The sequence below is a fragment of the Dromiciops gliroides genome, chromosome 3 (genome assembly GCF_019393635.1).
Source record: "Dromiciops gliroides isolate mDroGli1 chromosome 3, mDroGli1.pri, whole genome shotgun sequence".
Taxonomy (NCBI): domain Eukaryota; kingdom Metazoa; phylum Chordata; class Mammalia; order Microbiotheria; family Microbiotheriidae; genus Dromiciops; species Dromiciops gliroides.
The window spans coordinates 265,812,770-265,834,919 of NC_057863.1; the positions used below are offsets into that span (position 1 = coordinate 265,812,770).

The 22,150-nt window shown below is 36.9% G+C and overlaps 1 protein-coding gene across 2 annotated transcripts in view; it reads right to left on the bottom strand.

The window, feature by feature from the left end:
• ERG (ETS transcription factor ERG) overlaps positions 1-22,150 on the bottom strand; it is a 292,844-nt gene that overhangs the window by 72,291 nt on the left and 198,403 nt on the right. For both annotated transcript variants that reach the window (XM_043993060.1, XM_043993059.1), the window contains exon 2: positions 7,232-7,449. In XM_043993060.1, coding sequence (XP_043848995.1) covers positions 7,232-7,371 — 140 coding nt within the window. In that variant the 5' untranslated portion in view covers positions 7,372-7,449. The remainder of the gene's footprint in view (positions 1-7,231; positions 7,450-22,150) is intronic.

Here is a 22,150-nt window from a genome sequence, read left to right on the forward strand (position 1 = left end):
TCATTTTATGTTTTGTTTTGTTTTGTTTTTTAAGTGAGGCAATTGGGGTCAAGTGACTTGCCCAGGGTCACACAGCTAGTAAGTGTTAAGTGTCTGAAGCCAGATTTGAACTCAGGTACTCCTGACTCCAGGGCCGGTGCTCTATCCACTGCGCCACCTAGCTTCCCCTAAAGACTCATTTTATGAAAAGCAAACTGAAGCAAAACAAGTCCACTAAAAATAAATTTAAACATAGGCTGACCTTTCTGAATGAGAAAGACATTTTAAAGGTTTTAGTCACTTGCCTTACGACTACCATGAGTCATAAATCCATAGTGTAATAACTCCCTCTGGGCTATTTGTCCCCAATTTGACACTCACAAGTTTGCAATTGGATCCCAAGGAGAAATTCTAACCTCAGATTCTGGGTACCCTGGGGTGTCCAAGATCATATTATTATAACTGATAAGTTCCCACTAGTGATCTTCCTATTAATAGTCAGCTTACAGTAGTCACAAATGCCTCCCCAAAAGTCATTTTACTAAAATGATATTGTAAAAATTAGTCACTTTAGACCCCTCTAAACTGGGGTAAACTCTTCTACTAACATATGCGGTGTCTGAGAAGAATACAACACAGAGCTTGTTCAACCAAGGCTCCAGTATTGCCAAGCCTTTTCCATCATTACTGGTTGGATTACTTAGCTGGTGAGTTCATGTTTGGATATGCAGCCAGGGCTCATACTCCTTAAAGCTGTTTCTAGCTTCAAATGACTGCCTCTTTGTATCCATGTCTGTCTCTTCCCTCATTTCTGCTTCCAACTCTACATTGAATTCTCCAGTTGGTGAATGGGGCATCTCCCTCCGAGCATGAAGATCTACTACTACACTCATGGGAGATGCTAGAGTTGGGGGGAAGAAAAAGAGTTGAAGAGCTGTATTCTTCCCTGATTAGTGGCTTTTAATTCAGCTCCCACCAATAGCCAAACAGTCTTTGGGGACTTAGCTATTTAAAGCCCCAGGAGGGTGTGGCAAATTTATATTCATCCAAATGATGTTGTTCTCTTCTGACTCAATCATATAAGTGTTCATAAAAGGATAACAAAGTTCTTCCTTGTTAAGACATTAGAGACTAATCAAATGTGATTAAATCTCACGACTACTTTAACCTTACCATTTCCCACCAGCTTCTCTGCTTTGGGACTTTTTTTGGAATTCTCCATCAAACCTTCCTTTCCCAAGAAATTCATCATTGGGAAATTCCACTTTGCTACATGATTAAATCTGCCCGTTATTCACATCTCATCATTACCCTTTGCCCCTCCTATTGGACCCTTTAACTGGAGGGCAGGGCTATGGCTCCCCACCTCTATTTAAAGAGGCAGTTCAGCAGGGTTTTTCTCATCATTCTCAACATCTCATACATTTTTTGGACTTCTCATATTTCTCCCTACTGCTTTTCAGCTTCTTTTTTATGTCATCTTCTCCCATTAGATCTTAAATTTGTGGGCAAGGACTATCTTTGTTTTTAATTGTATCCTCAGTATTTGGCACCGTGCTTAACACATGATAGGCACTTAATAAATCTGATTGGATGTGATATGTGAGGATGATTCATAGCTCCATAAAATAAACTAAAATATGCCCAAGGGAGACTTCTTGAATGCTCCACAAAATGGAGAAACCTGGTGCTGTTAGTTAGCCCTTTGCCACATGTGGTCTTAAATGTGAGTCCACTTTCCCCAGGCACTTGTAAGAGACTGTGTCACAGACTTTTGGGTAGATGTTTGTACCAATTGCTCCTACTGTACCATACTAGTAAGTAACCCTTTCATAAGCTCCCTTTGGGGGCTTATGAGCTATAGAATAAGAAAAGATATGTTCCAAACTCTCAGAAATACTCTCACACCTGAATGCATATATCGTAGCTTAACCTCTAGAGGCATTGAACCTATGGGATTTGGGATAGCTGCCTCAGACTATGTGCTACATAAAATTTGTAGTCTTACAGCATTACCAGTAAGACATTTGTGGAAGGAAAGAAGAAAGGAAAGAAGGGAGGAAGGGAGGGAGGGAGAAAAGGAGAGAGGGAGGGCTCTTTTTCTGTCCCCAGAGCTTTTTCTAGGCAGGCACTCTCTTTGGGCCTGGTCAAGTAGCCTGATCAAGAGCTCTCTACCCTATGTACCCACCCACCTACCTTAAACACACACACACACCCCAGCTCTTTGCCTGGTCGTAAACTGAACTTTCCTGCTCTCCCAGGGGACATCATACAGGGAAGACACTGACCTTTCCTTCAATGACTATTTTCCCCTAGAAACATCACTCAGGCACACTTGCCACTGAGTAGTGTATAGGTAGGGTGCATTCCAGGTGTCAGTAGTTTAGCATGTTCAAGCAATACAGTAGAGGAGTGTGAGGTACTAATACCTCCCCTTCAAGGTTGATGTATCCATGTAGGGCATGATGAAGTAAGTTGAATGATGATCAGGACATCAATTTGCATGGGTTATCATGCCATAAGTACTTATATTGAGAGCATACTGGCATGGCACAAGATGCCTATGGGCTTATGACCACTGAAACTTCAGTTGTTTGAGCCTGAACTTTTTTCTTCTTCAAGACCAAGGAGATCCAGTAACTCTGCATCTGAGAGCATGAGGGACAACTAGTGGCTACCTAGTGGATGAATGATGGATGAACTGAGTACAGTTGTATAGGACCAGGAAATGCCCTCAACAACCATGGACCTTAAACCTTTTATAAGTCTTGGCCATAGGAGCAGCTAGCTGGCACAGTGGATAAAGCACTGGCCCTGAATTCAGCAGGGCCTGAGTTCAAAAATGGCCTCAGACACTTGACACTTACTAGCTGTGTGACCCTGGGCAAGTCACTTAACCCTCATTGCCCCACCCATAAAAAAAGAAAAAAAAAGTCTTGGCCAAAGCTTTCATCTCAGTTGGAAAGAGACAAAGTGATTCTTGGTGGAGAGAGAAGGGATTAGTAGATAGGAAGATGTCTGGATTTCTCATTTTCTTTGAAACCTGGGAGATCAAAGCCTCACTGAATGATCCTATTCTCTGTGATTGTCTAGAGTAACTAAAAAGAGGAAAGGATAAAGGAGTAGGATGTGAGTAGATGTTGTTATTTAAGGACTGTCTTTCTGCCCGTGCCAGATGTTTCCAACACCTCTACCTAACATTCATTCTTTGACTTATTTAGGGGTCTAAACTTCTGAATATTTCCCCCCTGGACAGACGTGGTTGCCAGAGTTTTCCTCTTTCATTCATAGCATGACTTGGGATCCTATCCCAGTGAAGAAGATAATATTAGACACTGAGTGGGACCAGGTGATAGGGATCATTGTTCGTTTCTAACTTCCCCCTTCCCCTTGGCTTTCCTCCTCTGAAATTAAATGACTGTAGAAACTAGAGGAAGATCTGGACTTCAAATCTTGGACATTTTGGTGGCAGCAAGATGAGGGTAATTGAGAAATTATTCTCTTGAGATATTCCCCTCCTCATATCAAAGTCTTTGCCTCTTCTTCTCTGCCTCCTGACTTCCCTGGGCTTCCTTCAAGTCCTAGGTAAAATCCCACTTTCTACAGAAAGCCTTTCCTGATGCCTCTTAATGCTTATGCCTGTCCTTTGTTGATCATCTCCAATTTATCCTTTATATAACTTGATTCTACATAGTTCTTTACATATTTCTCCCATTAGATTGTGAGCTCTTTAAGAGTAGGAACTGTCTTGTGCCCTTATATAGCCAAAATATAGCACAGTGCCTGTCATATTGTAGGCACTTAATAAATGTTTATTGACTGACCTATTTTTCCCTTCCCTCCCTCTTTCTCTAGTTTTGTAAAGTGAGCCCCTGGGACCCTATGTACCTTGTTTGTGTCCCTCCACTTTTTTTTTTTTTTTGTGAGGCAATTGGGGTTAAGTGACTTGCCCAGGGTCACACAGCTAGTAAGTGTTAAGTGTCTGAGGCCGGATTTGAACTCAGGTACTCCTGAATCGAGGGCTGGTGCCTTATCCACTGCGCCATCTAGCTGCCCCGTGTCCCTCCACTTATAATAAGAGAGGAATAGACAGAGAGGTAGACTGGGGTGGGTGGGACTTTGTTCTTTTTGTATTGTTGCATTTATAAACCAAATTGTAAAACCAATTAATTAGTAAATAGATAAAAAATAAACAAATAATCAAAGAAAGAAAAAATGAATTAACAAATTGTCTGGAATAAATTAAGGTTGGAATAGATGACCTTTAGTATCTTTTTCACCTTCAATTTTACTTTCCTGTTATGTCCTTATTCTCCATTTAGCTTTTGTTTTTGATTAATAGAGGAAATGTTACTGTTTTTAATGCCAGGCTTTATTGTGGATTAATGTTAAAGAAAACAGAAATTAATTCTTCAGAAAAATCCTCCAGTTATTTCATTTACTTAAAGCTTTTCATATAAATCAGAGCACCTAACTTATAGCCCTGGGTCTACCTCTTTCTGTTTATTTCACTGAGAGAGGCATTGACGTTCTCCACACCTCAGTTTCTTCATTTATAAAATGGTATCCTAACCTTTCGCAGAGATAGGAAAGAACATCGTGCCAAAGAGTCTAATTAAATGAACAACTCTTTCATATCTGTGAGGAAACTTTAACTGTTTTGTACAGATTATCTTCAAAACTTCCCTTAGGAAGTTTAGTAAACAAGTTTTACTATAATCCTGACCTTAGAGTTTATATTAAGGGACATTTGATTCCAGAACCCCTTTGATACTTCACTAAATAAATCCTTTGAATATTTTTTTCCCAAAATGCATCTGCTTTCCCCTGATTTCCACTCTATATGAATGGAATCTCAGTGATACACAGTGTAAGTGGATAGCATTCACATTCTACATGAAAAAAAAATTTCAGATATGCGAATTGACTTCAAGAAGTAGTTATAGATCCTAGATCTTCCAACTCCCTTTGTAATAGTTTCATTTTATTCTTTCAAAATTTACCATTGAGCTAATTGCCAAATTTGATTCTTTTTTCCCTCCTTATTCTCCCTGAACCACTAGTGTAGACCATCTTCTCCACCTGAATACTCTCTTGTCTAGGCTTTTGTAACACTCCTGTCCAACTTCTCCTTGTCAGTCTACTTTACCAGTTCATCATCCATGTGACACCTCTTAATTGGGAGTATTCCCTACCTATGCCAAGAGTTCCATCTCTTCTCTCTCTCCACCCTCACTGTCATGAGCAGCTCCCACAGATTGAATTTCTATAACAATAACTCCCAGAACTATGTATCCAGCCTCAGTGTCTCCACTGAGTTTCAATCCTATGTTATGAATTGGCTATTATACATTGCAAATTGGATGTCCCAAAAACATCTCAAGCTCAACATGTCCAAACTGTAACTCATCATATTTCTACCCAAACCTTTTCTTCTATCAAAATTTCCCATATCTATTTGTTTGTTTGGTTGGGTTTTTTGTTTTGTTTTGTTTTGAGGGGTAATGAGGGTTAAGTGACTTTGCCCAGGGTCACACAGCTACTACATGTCAAGTGTCTGAGGTCATATTTGAACTCAGGTCCTCCTGAATCCAGGGCCAGTGCTTTATTCACTCTGCCACCTAAATGCACCCCATATCTGTTAAAGATGGTATCACTCTCCATGGTTTAATCTTCTACTCCTCCTTTGCTTACCTTACATATTTAATCAATTGCCAAATCTTATACCTTTATTTACTTCCAAAATTTCTCTTACGCAAAACTATTCTCTACTTGCCTTATGTAAGCACCTTATGTAGGTCCTTATCATATTTACCTAGATTATTGCTAGAGCTTACTAATGGATCTCCATGCTTAAGTCTTTCACCATTCTGGTCTATATTATACACAGCTGAAAAAAATTATTTCCCTTAAGTGCATATTTGATCATGTCACTACTGTACTCAACTAATACCAATAACTCACTATTCCCTTTAGAATAAAATATAAACTCCTCTGTTTAGCTTTTAAGGTCCTTTGTAACCTGATCCTATCTTTCTAATCTCATTGGACATTATTCCACTTTATGCACTCAGCAATCTAGCTAAATTCTGTTCTTCACATGCAAAATTAGATCTCCATCTCTATTACTTTGTATTGACTGTCATATACTACCTTTACCACCACCTCATAGAATCTCCCATTTCATTTGAGATGCAACACAATCACCATATTCCACTTTAGTCCTTTCCCGATCCCTTCACCTAGTCATACCCTCCCTCTAAAAATACCTTGTATTTAACTACTTTTTTATTTTATTCTTTTTTATATTTATTCTGTATGTACCTATGTTTATTCTTGATGTCTCCACTTTGGGAATGTAAAACTTCTTCAGAATAGGAACTTTTTATCTGTTGTATTACACAAATACCCAGGAGTCAGCACAATGCCTAGCACACAATAGCTACTTAATAAATATTTAATGATTGATTGATAGTACAAGTACATAAAGTCGCATCAGTCTACATATCCTCAGAAGAAGTATGACTTGGGAACCAATAAGAGAAGCAATGGTTTATGACACTTCTAATGTTTTAAAGTAACTTCATCATCACATCCTTTCAAATGTCTTTATGAAAATTCAATGAGTAAATTTTAAAACCATACATATTTATACTTTGTATTTTATTTTTCTACATAATTTCAGTCGCTTTCACTTTCTTAAAATTTCATCAGCCTTAGACAAAAATATTCAGTCACTTGGAACAGCAACATATTCAATAATAGTTCACAAAATTGTCAGATCATAACAAATATATTTAATATTTATGGGGAAAATTCATGTTTTGTTGCAAGCATAAGTAAATAAAAGAATAAAGTCTCATTTTCATAGTTAGAAGGGTCTAAATATACAATATGTACTTGTTCAGTGTATATAAAATTTATTTTGACTAGGTGATTTCTCCATGTATAAAACTATTTTCTGCATAATTTTCTAGGCAAAAAAATTCAAAGATAAACTCTCCTACATGTGAGCATATTGTCCTTCTAAATTTCTTATGTTTTGAAAGAAAGCTTTCATTTAATGCATTACTAGACTCTACTGCCTCTGCCCAAACCAAAGCAAACCATATTTTTCTCTAAGTAATTCAACAGTAATGCTCAATTTTCCTTCTGGAACTTTGAAGAAAAGCATGATTCCCATATTTTTTCTGACATTTTTATTTCAAATTACATTTTTAAAAAGAAAAAGTAGGTCCTAAAATCCCCTTACCTTGAACCATTAACTTGATTAGAGTTACATTCCATCTTGATTGTAACTCTAGATGGGGGTTGTGGTAGCCAGTCCTGCTGAGGGATTCGTGGACTCATCTTGGAAGTCTGTCCATATTCACTGGAGGAGGATGCAGTCATCTCAGTCTTAGCAAGGTGTGGAGCTCCGTAGGCACACTCGAATAATGACTGATCCTCACTCACCACTGATAATGCTTCCTGAAAACCATAAAAAGACACTATTATTCAGAAAACTTCCATACATGATTCTAGCACTGGAGACATCATAAAAAGGGGTCAGTTTCTATGGTAATATAGAAAGTGAGGGGCAGCTAGGTGGTGCGGTAGATAGAGCACCGGCCCTGGAATCAGGAGGACCTGAGTTCAAATCCAGCCTCAGACACTTAACATATACTAGCTGTGTGACCCTGCGCAAGTCACTTAACCCCAATTGCCTCACTAAAAACAAACAAACAAACAAAAAAAGAAAGTGAACCACAGTGTGTTTTTCAAGGGTTCAATATGCCAGTAACTTGTCAAACTACAGAGAAAGCTTCTCTATGCTTCTTTTTCTCTGATGCATTGATTTGAAATAGGTCAGTGTGGAAAAACTCTGTTAGACCTTGAATCATAATAGCTTCATCTACATCAGCAGATAATATCCATGTTTACCTCAGCCCAAGAAGGTTGAATTGTAAAGATTCTATAGAACATTCAACTTTATACATAGTTGTTTGACAAATGCATCCTATTATCCAACCACCTACTGTATAGTCTTGAAACAGATTAGCAAAGCAATAGCATGACTAAGCCCAAAACAAAGCAAGCTTAGGCTCCCTTGTAGTTACATACCAAGGAGACTATGGAGAATTTTTATCAAAAACTTCTTGAAAAGTCATGAAAATTAAAGAATGAAAAGGCTGGACCAAAGTTTTCTAAATTTTTAAAATGCATGTTCAATTCATCAATTTGTCTATTTTTCTTAATTTTCCCATTAAGTAATATGATTCCTCCTGCCAAGGACTACTTTAGCTGTGTCCCAGAAATTCTGGAATGTTGTTTCATCATTATTGTTTTCCTTCACATAATTAATTGCTTCTATTATTTGTTCTTAGACCCCTTCATTATTTGGTATTTCATTTTTGTTTCCATTTGAATCTCTTATCTTTTGTTTGTTGTCCCTGAACCAATAATTATTTGTGTTACTATCAGTAAAGGATTATTAACTACTTATGCATTTTTACATTTGTCGGAAATCTTTTAACAAATTTTCTATGTAGTTCTAAGAAATATTATATTCTTTTGCAATCCTATTTAGAAGATGCTATGTCTTTTAGCTCAGTTTCTCCAACAATTTGTTCAGTTCCACATGTTCCCTTTCATTTATCTTTCTGTTAGACTTAACCAAAAGTTACAGAGGGATCTCAAAGCCTCCTCTCACTGTTGTATTATGGTTTATGTCTTTTTGTAGTTCAGTTAATGTTTGTTTTATGAATTTAGATGCAAAGGCATTTGGAGCATATAAGTTGACTATTGATATTGGATTTATGTCTATGGTTCCTTTCAGCATGATGTAGTGTCCTTGTTTAACCTTTTTATATTTTAAACGTTTTTGCTTTGTCAATTAACATGATTGCAACTCCCGCTTACTTGGATTTATGTGGTGTATACTAAAAAAAAAAATTTCCACCCCATCAATTTTGTATGTATAAATGTATTTCTTGTAGGCAGCAAATTGTAGGGGGGGGTGTTTGTTTTGTTTTTTGGGTTTTTTTTAGCAAGGCAATTGGGGTCAAGTGACTTGCCCAGGTCACACAGCTAGTAAGTGTTAAGTGTCTGAGGTCGGATTTGAACTCAGGTACTCCTGACTCCAGGGCCAGTGCTCTATCCACTGCACCACCTAGCTGCCCCAGGGTTTTATTTTCTTATCCAATCTGTCACTCATTTCCTTTATTGACTTGTTTACTCATGTGGTTAGAGATACAAGAGTTGGGTTTACATTTTTTCTCCAATTATTTCTATTATTGTCTTTTTTCAAATTACTATTTTCCTGTCCTGATGTAAATACTGTATTATTTATTCAGTTACTTTAGCTTACTCTTTTATTAGGTGTCCTTGTTCATCTTATGTCTTCATCTCTGAACTTTCCCTCTGATTTATCAACCCTTTCTCTTTGGGATTTTGCTCACTGGTTCCTTTTCCTTTCCTGATTTTATCTGGTTATTTAATTATCCCCTCCCCTTTTTTCCCTCTCAGTCAAATAGATTCTCTCTTCTCTTCCCTTCCAACTAGTCCTGTTCATTAGTTTTTTAATTTTTCATTTTTTTGCTTACCTTCCTAGAGAGGATTTCTTTCTCCCTCTTTTTGTTGTCCATATTCTCTGTCTACCTTCTCTCTCAGGCTCATGATCCCTTATCTTATGTCTTTCTACTTCTTATATTCCTCATGGAATCAAAACTCTGAAAATAGACTTTTCCTTCTGGGTAGCTTCTGTCACTACCTTTTAGAGTTTGCCCTGAAGATTCCCCTTTTCATTTTTTTATTTATCTTTTATTTTTAATTTATGGAATAAATTTCTGTAACATAGTACAATAAAAAAGATGAATGTATGTAAAATTGCAAATCTACTATGCACAAATTGCTACTCCTTTCAAACATACAACAAAATTAGGGGCAGTTAGGTGGTGCAATAGATAGAGCATTAGCCCTGAAGTTGATAGGACCTGAGTTCAAATATCACCTCAGACACTTGCTAGCTGTGTGACAACCCTGGGCAAGTCACTTACCCCCAATTTCCTTAAACATCCAGGGCCATCTCCAGTCCTGTTGTATATCTTGCCACTGGACTCAGATGGCTCTGGAGCAGAGAGTGAGGCTGGTGCCTTTGCATAGCCCTTCATCACTCAAATCCAATTCAGTGCAGGTCATGACATCACCCCAATGTCATGGTCCTCTTAGAGAACAAAGGAAAAACAACAACAACAACAAAATTATCATGTAAATTTCTTTCTTTTTCTTTTTCTTCTTTCCTACCCTCCCCGCCAAAATGGCTACAATTAGACACAAATAGGTGTGTGTGTATATACATAAATATACACATATATATACACACACAAATATGTATATATATGTGTGTATATGTATGTATATATAGAGAAATTATTCTATACCTACTTGTATTTATCAGTTCTTTCTCTGGATGCAGATAGTCTTTTTTCATATGTTATTTATAATTCATTTGGGTATTTATAGTAGACAAAAGAACTTTTTCACTCAAAGTCATTCTTAAAACAATATTGCTGTTACTATATACAATGTTCTCTTCATTTTGCTCTTCATTATTCTTTGTGTCTTTCCATGTTTTTTTCTAAAATCATTGAGCTCATCTTTTCTTATAGTACATTAGTAATTATAATCATATACCACAACTTGTTCAGCCATTTCCTGTGATTCCCCTTTACCACTGTACCTCATTTTCAGGACAAAACCAATTCCTGAAAGTGAGAGAAGACATTGCCCCATGGCAGGACCTCCCCCATCGCCACCATGTTCTTTATTATCCAGTCTACTACTAGTTTATACCATCCCACTGGTTACTTTCTTTTCTGCATTTACTTAAAAAACTTCTCCCTGGATCCATGCCCTCCCATTTCCCCAGGTGCCAGGTATCCCTAGGAGTTCCAATTCCCTTCCTCCCAAGGTAGGAGAAGTGTTCTTTTCAAGCACCAAATTTCTCATAAGTCATCCAGAATAATGGTTCCATATCCTTTTACAGAACAACCCTTCACCCAGAGAAGCATTTATCAGTGTAACTTCACCAAAGCAAAGGTTTCTTTCTTCTTTCCCTTTTCAATACTTCTCCCTCCTCCTCATTCATTCTTCTGCAGGGTCTTCTCTTCTTGAGAGAACACAGAGATCACCTTTCTCTCATTGCTAGCCCTCAACTTGATCCAGACACATTAGACACTCCCCTCTAACTCCCTACTGTCTTCCCCCTTATGGTTTTTTGTTTGTTTGTTTGTTGGGTTGGGTTTTTTTTTTTGTGGGGCAATGAGGGTTAAGTGACTTGCCAGGGTCACACAGCTAGTAAGTGTCAAGTGTCTGAGGTTGGATTTGAAATCAGGTACTCCTGACTCCAGGACCGGTGCTCTATCCACTGTGCCACCTAGCTGCATGCCCTCCCCCCTTATGTTTTAACGTAGTCCCACAAAAATCACTCATTCACCTGTAGGCACAGTATCATCTGATTATATCCCTAATGCCCCAGGCCGTTCTCTTCATGGTTACTTCAACCCAACTATTACCTCCACCTCTACCTGCTGACACTCTGTTGCTGCAATTATTTACTCTTCCTGAATTTCTGTTGTCTGGGGTTATTTGAAAAAACAAATAATTTCTTCAGGTCTGTTTTTTTCCCTAAATTTTTTTTCAAATGCCTCTTTTATTATTGAATGTCCATCTTTTTTTTCGTTTTTGATTAAGTTCAGATTTGCAGGGTAGATCACTCTAGGTTTCATCCTGAACTCCATTGCTCTTCAGATCACATTATTCCATTACTTCTCCTGGTCACTTGAAGAATTTGTTTCTGAATTGAATTCTTAAATTTAATTATTATGTGTCTTGGAGTTTGCAGCCTTAGTTTTTTGTTTTTGTGTTTTTTATTTTCTGGAGGCTATCTATGAATTCAAACAATTGGTATTTAATTTTCTGTGTACAAAAATGTATGGCAATTCTCTTGTATAATTTCTTGCATTATGGTGTTCGGATTTTTTGTCTTGTCATGTTCTTCTGAGAGAGCTATCTTCCTTATGTTGTCTCTACACATCTGATCTCCGAGATCAGTATGTTTTACTTGGATAGTAAGTGTATTTTCTTTTTAATGTTTTTTGTTGCTTCTTTTCTCCAAGAGTGTTCTTCACTTCTGTGTATTTGCATTCTCAATCTATTGCTCTATCTTTGGTTTGGTGAGAATTGTCATCACAGATTCAAGTTTGTTTTTTTCAATTCTTCCAATTATTTTTTTCTGAGTAGGGCATAAATTCTTCTCTTGTAATTCTCATTTCTCTAATGAACCACTCAGGAATAGCATTTTGTGATTTCATGTTCTCCTCAAACCAGAGAGTTTGCTGTTTTTTCAAGTATTAAACTGGTTTTCTTTGTTTTTCAGTAATTATTCATAGATGCCTGATCTTGTTTGCTAGATCTGAAGGCCATATTTATTTCTGCTGTTAATGTTTTCCCCGTTGATTTATCTGCTTATGTTCAAAGTCTTTGAGTTTTCTTTTTCTTGAGCTTTTTGGTAATTTCAGTCTCCCTCCCTCTCCTTTGTTATGCCCTATTGCTCACTTTCTGACACCTTCTCTCTGATAGTAGTTTCCTTAGGGACTGGATCTTAAAGTAGCTCAACCTCCTGCATTAGGCAATTCACCATTCACCAGTTTAGGTGTCTGCCCTACATGACTTTGGGGGGAACCGAATTGGCTCCAGATGGATATCAGAGCTTTTTTCTCAGACATGGTGAAATGCCAAATGGTCGGTCACTTCCTCACCCCAACTCCCAGGATACCTAGTGTTCTGTCCCAATGTCCCCTTCTGCTCCCTCTGTTCCTCAGTTCTCTGGTGCTGGCAGTTTAGAGAGCTTCTGTGCTGGTGCTAAAGAGTTGATTTCTGTAGTTTGGGCCTCTGAGGCTCTGAGATAAGGGGTAGCATGACGAGGGAGGTTGAGTTCTATTTCAAGCTCAAACAAGTGTCCTCCCTTTCTCTCTGTTTTTTTCATTTCCTGCAGAGATCTTCTGTAGCACCGAATGCTGCCACCATGTCTCAGGCTATCTATAAGACCTAAGCAAGATTCTGCAGCCTGGAGTCTCAGTACTAGAAAGACAGAGGAGAGACCAGACAGAGGGATAAAATTATATTACAAACCCATGTATTAGAACCTTGGGTTAACTATGCAGTCTTGCTGCTGTTGGTATGATAGGTTGTGAGAGAGGGGGGTGTTGAGTGAGCTCATGGTAGGTGTCGGTTTATGGTGTGTTTTTTTTAAATTTCCTTTTATATATAACCTATATCAAATTACTTGCTGTCTTGGGGAGGGGGGAGGGAGGGAAAAATAATTTGAAACTAGAAATATTATAAAAACAAATGTTGAAAACTATCTCTACATGTAACTGGAAATAATAAAATACTTTCATAATTTTTTTTTAAATCTCCTTTTGGATCCTGGATGAACTAGACTAGAGGTGTTAAATTCACTGACTGTTCACCAGGAAAACTGACTAAAGCCTAAACATGTTTAAAATATAATTAGGAGGGGCAGCTAGGTGGCGCAATGGATAGAGCACCAGCCCTGGAGTCAGGAGGACCTGAGTTCAAATCCATACTTACTAGCTGTGTTACCCTGGGCAAGTCACTTAACCCCAGTTGCCTCACCAGAAATACAGAAAGAAAAAAAGAAAAAAAAGAAAATATAATTAGTAAATACTTGGCAAAATAAATAAAAATACCCCAAAAACCCACATGGGTAATGTTTATTTAGGGTTTTCTAGGTCAATACGCAGCCCACAGAGATCTATTCCTATTTCAAGTTGATACCACTTCTTAGACCATTAGGATAGCTGAAGATTCTGTTTTGGAAAGGTTTGAGAGGTCGTGGGAATGAGAAAATGTCTAGTCTTCCATATTGTTAATCAAGTGACCCAGAGAAATAACACAGCAGTGGCATAAAATGCACTAAGAGCTTTATAGTGCAAGGGGATACCTGTGTTTTTCTGAGATCCAGAATTAAATTCATGGCATTATTTTTGTGGAGGGGGCCAATATGTGTTAGTGCACGAATACAATGAAAGAATGAAATATGAGCCAAGGCAAAAAGATTTAATTATCATCTCTATGTAGATCTATTTATCCACCCAGCTGTAGTCTCTCATTTGATCTCCAGTCTGGCACCAAAAGCTTTCAACAAGTAACCACCAATTTTAGACACTTCAAAGTGGATGTCCCAAGACTCATGTAACACATTATCTTTTCCTCCAAATCAGTTTTCTTCTAGACTTCTCTATTTCTGTTAAGAGCAACACCATCTTTACAAACATACATCTATATGTAACCTTTGTACTATCCTTGACTTCTCACTTTCTCTAAATCTAACAGTTGCCAAATTTTATTGATTATATCTAGAAAAAATCTGAAATCCATTCCTTTCTCTTTATTCACACAGCCACTATCCTAATTCAGTCCATCACTGCCTTTCACCTGGATTGTTGCAATAACCTTCTAATTAGTTTCCTTGTCTCCCTACTCATTTTAACTTCCAAGAAGTTAAACTTAAATCCTGACAGGAGACAAGAAAATTGTCTCTTTTGTTCCTTATAACTCAGACTTTTTCCAATATAATTGGCAACTGAGAGTTAATGAAAATGAACTCATATTGGAAGTGTCTTTTCCTATAGGATGTGTAAGACTAGGCTATGAATTGGTTTGCCCTCTTCTTGTACTTTCTCTACCTTGGATTTCAGGACAAGAGTACATCCCAGGAAGAGAGTTTTATTCTTCCCTTTCACTCCCTGTCCAGAAGCAGAAAATGGAAAGCCCTTAATCTCTTGGAATTTCTGGAACTTTAATGGAAAATCCATTTTCAAGAATTTTAATCTATGACTTAAGGTCAGAAAGGGAAACAGAAAGATAAAAAGGAACTAGGTATGTGATCTTCATTAATTCTCATCTCAGGCCACCTGGACAATTAAAGAGAGTTTGCTTTCTCCATCTTCTACCAGAGGATATACCCCCAAAAGAGCAGCCCAACCTAAGTTTTCTAAGCAAAAATGAGAGATTTCTATGAACTTCCCCTTTCCTCATAATAGAATATGGAAAAATAAAAGATTTAATTCCTCTTGCATTTCCTATTTAGCCACTGCCAAACTCCTGTATTTCCCTGTGACTGGTGCCTTTGTAAAATAGTACCATCATGGGGTGTGCAGAAGAGAGGGAGGAGTAATATTGGATATCTTGAAAATCCATTCCAGAATGTTTTCCAAATTGTATTATCTCCAGCATGGATTTCTGAGCATATTTGGTCTGATCCACCTATTCTTCCAACTTCCTGTATGTGCCATTTTGACTTCTTCATGTCATATTAGAAGTATTAGAGTACACGTGTGGTAGTTCTACTGTCATAGTGAAGACTAGATCTCTATTTAAATGCTGGCAAGTCTCTTTTACTTCATGTCTTTTTTCCTCTCAGTTTCATCTATAAATCATATTGAAGGAGAACAATTTTGTTCTATGTAAGCTCTCCATAGGCTCATTTTCTCTACCATACCAATGTAGTTTTATACTATTGTGCAAAGCAGTTTGTACTTTGAAATAGTTCTGCCTTTGCCCACAATGCTTTTCAAGAATTTGCTGGTTGAAGGGGGTTTCTGGGCTCTTTCATTTGTTAAACTTCCCTAGGAAATGGTGATAATTATAAGCATGTTCATTTTAATCTCTTTCTCCATGATCAATAGATAGCTTATAGTTGAACTGGTGTAGCTGCCTCCAGTGCCTTATTATCAACTGTATCCTTTCTTTTCAATTTGGCACTGATATTTTTTCCATGCTCTAACAAGGTGATCGTATGACTACACAGGCAGTTAATCCTCAAATGACTCTAATATTATAAAGCAATCATTTCTTGTCTATTACAGTTAATTTTATCTTTTTGTAATTTTTTCATGGTCTGGATGGCTAACTTCTTATTCTATTCTTCAAGGAAAAATATTGTATTTGAATTTGTGGAATGTCTGAGCAATCAAACAAATCTTTGTTCTTTTTCAGTTATTAATCACAAATAATACTTTCCATAATTGGCATTGCCCTCTTTGGTGTCCACCCTCACATTGAAGTCAGCGTGTATCAAGACACATGTTACTTTTATTTGGCAGATTTTTTTTAATGTTCTTTGGATTTCTTTACTTTAACAGATTTGATAGCTTTAGATGACATTTTTGCTCATACTTCTCATGAACACTGCAAGGCGAAATAGAAGTTCCCTGAGAATTTGAGCTATTTTGCTTTCGTGTCTATATCCTCAGTACTTAGTATAGTTTTGCATATAATAGGCTTTGATAAATTCTTGTTGACTTGAATTGAGTGTCCTATTGATTATATTTATTAGGTTTGGGCATATGACGAATCCAAATCCACTAACATCTTTATGTGCCCTTTCAAACTGTCCAAAGAATTATTCATTCATTTGGCTGTTATTTCATTAATGTCACCTGGTTTCTTTTAACTGAAAACAAAATATCAATATTGAGTTGATTTAGTTTCTCTAATAATGCATCAACTCCTTGTTTTTTTGGACAAAGGTCTGATTTTTATTGTATCAGTGTTTAAATTATTATTAATAGTAATAATAATACTACCTAGCAGTTATACTTTGAGGTTTGCAAAGCAATTGACAAACATTATCTCATTTTGTCTTTACAACAATCCTGGGAGTTAGATGTTTTATGAATGGGGAAACTGAGGCACACAGAAGTTAAGAGACTCTTCCAGGGTCACACAACTAGCATGTGTCTGATGCTGGATGTAAACTTAGGTCTTCCTGGCTCCAGATCCAGTGCTCTATCTACTGCCTCTCAATTGCTCTAACAAGCAATATTTATAGAAACTCTAAAAGCCATGTGATTCATATCATTCTCTACACTTTTGTTCAGTCAAGGCATTGATATCTCTAAGTGGAAAGTGGCCACACACAAAAATAAGTCTATTTTCTATTTTTATCTATCACAGCCAGAAAATTAATCACTTAGTAGCTGGTTTGAAGGTGTCACTGAGCATTTACTTTTTTTTTTGGTGGGGCAAAAATTGTTAAGTGACTTGCCCAGGGTCACACAGCTAGTAAGTGTCAAGTGTCTGAGGCCAGATTTGAACTCAGGTTCTCCTGAATCCAGGGCTGGTGCTTTATCCACTGAGCCACCTAGCTGCCCCAAGCATTTCCTTTCTTAGCAAGATTGGTCTGTTCACAGGAGAAATAGTGTATCATCAAGACATTTCTAATCTGATAAAAACTCATTAGGGATACTGTTTAACTGGGACAGCTTTTAAGAATAAATGGTCCAGCTAGGTAGGGCAGTGGATAAAGCACCAGCCCTGGATTCAGGAGGACCTGAGTTCAAATCTGGCCTCACATACTTGATACTTACTAGCTGTGTGACCCTGGGCAAGTCACTTAACCCTCATTGCCCTGCAAAAAAACCAAAACAAAACAAAACAAACAAAATGCAAACAAAAAAGGGATCAATGGTCCTTCAAGCAGGACCATTTCAGAAAAAACTAGAAAAACTTATATGAACAGATACAAAGTGAAGCGAACAGAACCAGGAGAACATTATACAGTAACAGCATTATTGAATGATGAAGACTTGTGAATGACTTAGCTCTTAGAAATACAATGATCTAAGACAATTCCAAAGGACTCATGATGAAAAGTGTTCTCCATCTCCAGAAAAAGAACTGCTATTGTCTGAATACAGACTGAGGTATACTATTTTTACTTCCTTTCTCCCTCCCTTCCTTCTTTCTTTCTTTCCTTTCTTTTCTAGTCTTCTTGCAAAAATGACTAAACACAGAAATGTTTTAAAGATTGCATCTATGATTAGAAAATGATTTGTTAATAAGATGCAAATGGAAAAGAATAAAAGTTATGGGATTTTTTTTAAAATAGAGACTAATAGGAGATATACTTCCAATAACTAGAACTAGAAAGAGAATTATTAACTAAAGAATGAGTAGATATGATGAGTAGATAATAAAATTGCTAATTTTAATTACATAAAATTAAAAATCTTTTCCTTTTCAAAAAGGGCTCTGGTAATCGCTTATGTCAGCCCATTTATACTGGGTATTTAATCAGTTACCATTTTCCTGGCATATGGGCATTTATTTGTTCTGGTGTGGACATAGCAGTAGATTATATCATGAAAAATGATATATACTTTTGATATATTCTTTTCATATCAAAAATGATATACCAATGGGAAAAAGGCAGGCTCGGATCAAGATTTCTTTCTGGTCTTTTGTATTTAGAATGGCAGACTGCACCTTTACACTAATCCAAAAGTTAGTTATTCTGGAAGAAGTGACCAGAAGAGTTTAAGAAGAGAATAGACCCTCCGACCCAAGCTGATACAGAATGTGTATCTTCTCCTAGCCCTCAATGACTTTCTTTCAATAATAGCACAAAACAAATTATTGAACAAAGGTGTAATAAAACAAAAAGGGAGAAAAAATCAAAAGGAAAAAGAGAGTTGTATAAATACCAGGATTTCTCAGAGGGAGAAAAGGTTAGTTGGAAGTAAAATGAAACAAATCTAGTAGATAAAAGACACTAGAACACACAGGAAAAGAGCCTGGGACTTTCTTTCATTTTGATTCTATATTTGTGATACTAAATCTCAGAAGAAGGCTTTAGTTTAATTTGTTTGGCTGAAAGACATGAAGAAAGTGATTTTAGATGGTAAACATAGGTAAAACAACCAGATGTATGAAACTTTATGACGTTTTAATATGAAACTTAGAATGATCCTAAGGACTAGATCTGAAGTGATTAGGATGATGTTTAATATTCTAAGAGAAAGATTAATTACCAGTATCATTTTCTTTTTTTTTCTTTTTTTCTTTTTTGCAGGGCAAAGAGGGTTAAGTGACTTGCCCAGGGTCAAACAGCTAGTAAGTGTCAAGTGTTTGAGGCCGGATTTGAATTCAGGTCCTACCGAATCCAGAGTTGGTGATTTATCCATTGTACCACCTAGCTGCCCCTACCAGTACCCTTTTCAATAATGAGAGGTCTAAACTATATTAGCTAGAGAGGTGCTCTCCATGAAGAATTTCATGCTTCAGCCTGGATCCCCTATACAATAGTTCCACATGCTTCTGTAGGAAGTCACTGTTAAAGCAAAGCACATCATTTAAACTCTTAGCCAAGAGTTTACAGTTATATAATGGAAAGAAGGACTTTGAATCAGAAGACATGAATTCACATTTTTACTTGGTGTTTCTATCTGTATGACTATGTGCAAGTCAGTTTACTTTTCAGGGCCTCTATTTACTCATTTGTAGCATGAGGATCATAACATAACGATTGAACTACTTAATTTCATCGGTATCTTGTAGAAGGAAGGTATGTTCAACACTCAGCTGGTATGAAGTAGATGGAATTTTTATTCATATAAAGGCTGATAGCTGATGGCTGGCATAAATATACAAAACACTTTACATACATTAAGTCATTTTATGTTTACAACAACCCCTGGAAGTAGGTGCTATTATTATTCTCCTTTCTGAGATTAGAAAACAGGCTGACAGAAGCTAAGAGTCATGTTTAGTATTAAACAGATACACATTATATCTGAGACAAGATTTGAATCCAAGTCTAACTCCCAAGTCCAACAGCCTATCCATTGTACAAGTTTAAAAGGGGTCTAAGTGTACATACCAAAAAACAAAACAACAACAACAACAACAAAAGACTCATCCTTATACTCTTTCTTTCCTGCCTATGTTTGAGTGAGGCAATAATAACTGCTGTAAGCCTCTGGGTAGGGAGAAAGAGAGAGTTGAAATTTCCTCTTTCAAAAAAAAATGAGAGTTACAGTTGTTCGGGTCACAAGTTGTGCTAGGAGCACAGCCTTATGTGCCAGGTTCTTTGCTATAGACACAGAATACTAATACAAACAGGCAAGACTAACATGCCCTCAAAAAGCTTACATTCTAAAGGATTCCTGAAAAGGGAAGACTTAGTGGGGAATACAGGGATGGTTGGGAGATAGAAGAAAAGTGAGGTGAAAACCTAAGTTTGAACAAGGTAAGACAAAAGTTCATCTATCAGAACCAGAGTGACTGATTTATTAATTGTGGTTGTTGTTCAGTCATTTCCAACCATGGCCCCATTTGATTTTTCTTGGCAAAGATACTGAAGTGGTTTGTTATTTCCTTCTCTAGCTCATTTTAAACATGAGGAAACTGAGGCAAACAGGGTTAAGTGACTTGCTCCAGGGTTATATAACTAGTAAGTGTTGAAGGACAAATTTGAACTCAGGAAGATGAGTTTTCCTGACTCCAGGCCCAGCACTCTATCCACTGAACCACTTAGCTGTCCATGACAAATTAATTAAACAAAATAAAATAAGAATGACATAGAATGTAATTTTATGTTAAAAGATACATTAAAGCAACAATTATTTTCCTTCTTGTGCCACAAATGTATACAAAAGTGCTATACAAATAGGTATTTGAGGGAATAAGATAGTGTTCTTTTCTTGTTTTCACAAACTCATTTCTCCTGTTTAGGTTTTTTTTTGTTTGTTTTTGAGGGGCATTGAGGGTTAAGTGACTTGCCCAGGGTCACACAGCTAGTAAGTGTTAAGTGTCAGAGGCCAGATTTGAACTCAGGTACTCCTGAATCCAGAGCCAGTGCTTTATACACTGCACCACCTAGCTGCCCCACAAAGTTGGGGTTTTGTTGTTGTTATTGTTTTCGGCACAGCAATGGGGGTTAAGTGACTTGCCCAGGGTCACACAGCTAGTAAGTGTCAAATGTCTGATGCCCTATTTGAACTCAGGTCTTCCTGAATCCAGGGCCGGTGCTTTATCCAGTGCGCCACCTAGCTGCCCAACAAACTCATTTCTAACTAGCTGTTCGCATGGCTTCTGTGCTATGTCTAACTTCTTTTAAAAAACTGCAAGAAATCAATGTGTGAATTCAAAACAACTTATATCAATAGAATAATCCATCATAGGAACATACTGAGATAGTGTGGGGGTATGAGATGGAGTAAGGGGGAGGAGAAAGAGAAAGTGTCTTCAGTATTATCAAGAGGATTTAAAGCAAAAAGGAGGATCCAAACAAGTTACACATAAGAGTTATATAGCTATAAATATTCCAAAGGCAGATAACTAACCCTTTCAAAGGACTTTAGGTCTGAATTTATGAAGAAGCCTAACTGATTTATACTCTGGTCTGGGGACTTCCAAAAATGTCTCAGGTGTCCTGGAGCCCAAAGTTCAACATTCCTTAATATCATTTCAAATGAATGATGTATAATAGCAAATTATACTTTACTGGCAAAGAACACCCAGATAAAAAATAAAAGCACTTTGGGATGTGTTTGTGTGGGGAGTGTGTAAGTGCTGCTGAATTGGCAGAGAGCAAGGTTGTTAAACCAAAACTATTATTCTTGATTAATGGGGCCTATTATACAATTTGTAGATTTTCTAGGCTTTTTGCTTCTCTTACTCCTTTCTTCAAGATAATTTAAAATCATGTACCTATGAGAATATGTACTAAGAAAGGACAAGAGGTGAAACTCAAATTAGCCCTCTTGTTTGCAATTCATATAAAAGGGTTAGAGCTCAGAGGCAATTTAAATCATTCACCAAAATTAGGTTTATGGATTATCTACATATTAAATTTATCACACACTTTTTTGGTCCCTTGAATGGTATGGTTTATCAAGAGTCAGCAGTTCCTGATATATATTCCCATTTTTATCTCTGAGTACTCTTACCTTGGGACCTGTAAGAGTTATGTTATTTAGTAAGCTATATTTACGACTTATTCTATTCTAAATTAACCTACTTAGAATTGGGATTGGAGTGTAATATATACTGTGTTCATATTAGTTTACTGATAGAAAGGATTAAGCTTGAAGCACACAATGAATTAGCAAGAATTCCAAATTCCAGTTCTGCTGGTCTTCATTTAGAAATTTCACTGGATTTCTTTTATATATTATCTCTGAATTGGAAAAGTTATAATATAAAATAAAGAAATATTCTCTTGGGTTTCTCCAACTCCATGACTATGTCAATAAGTCAACGAGAATTGTTGACAAATCAGATTATTCTATACTATAGAATAATTCCTTTGTGGAAAAAC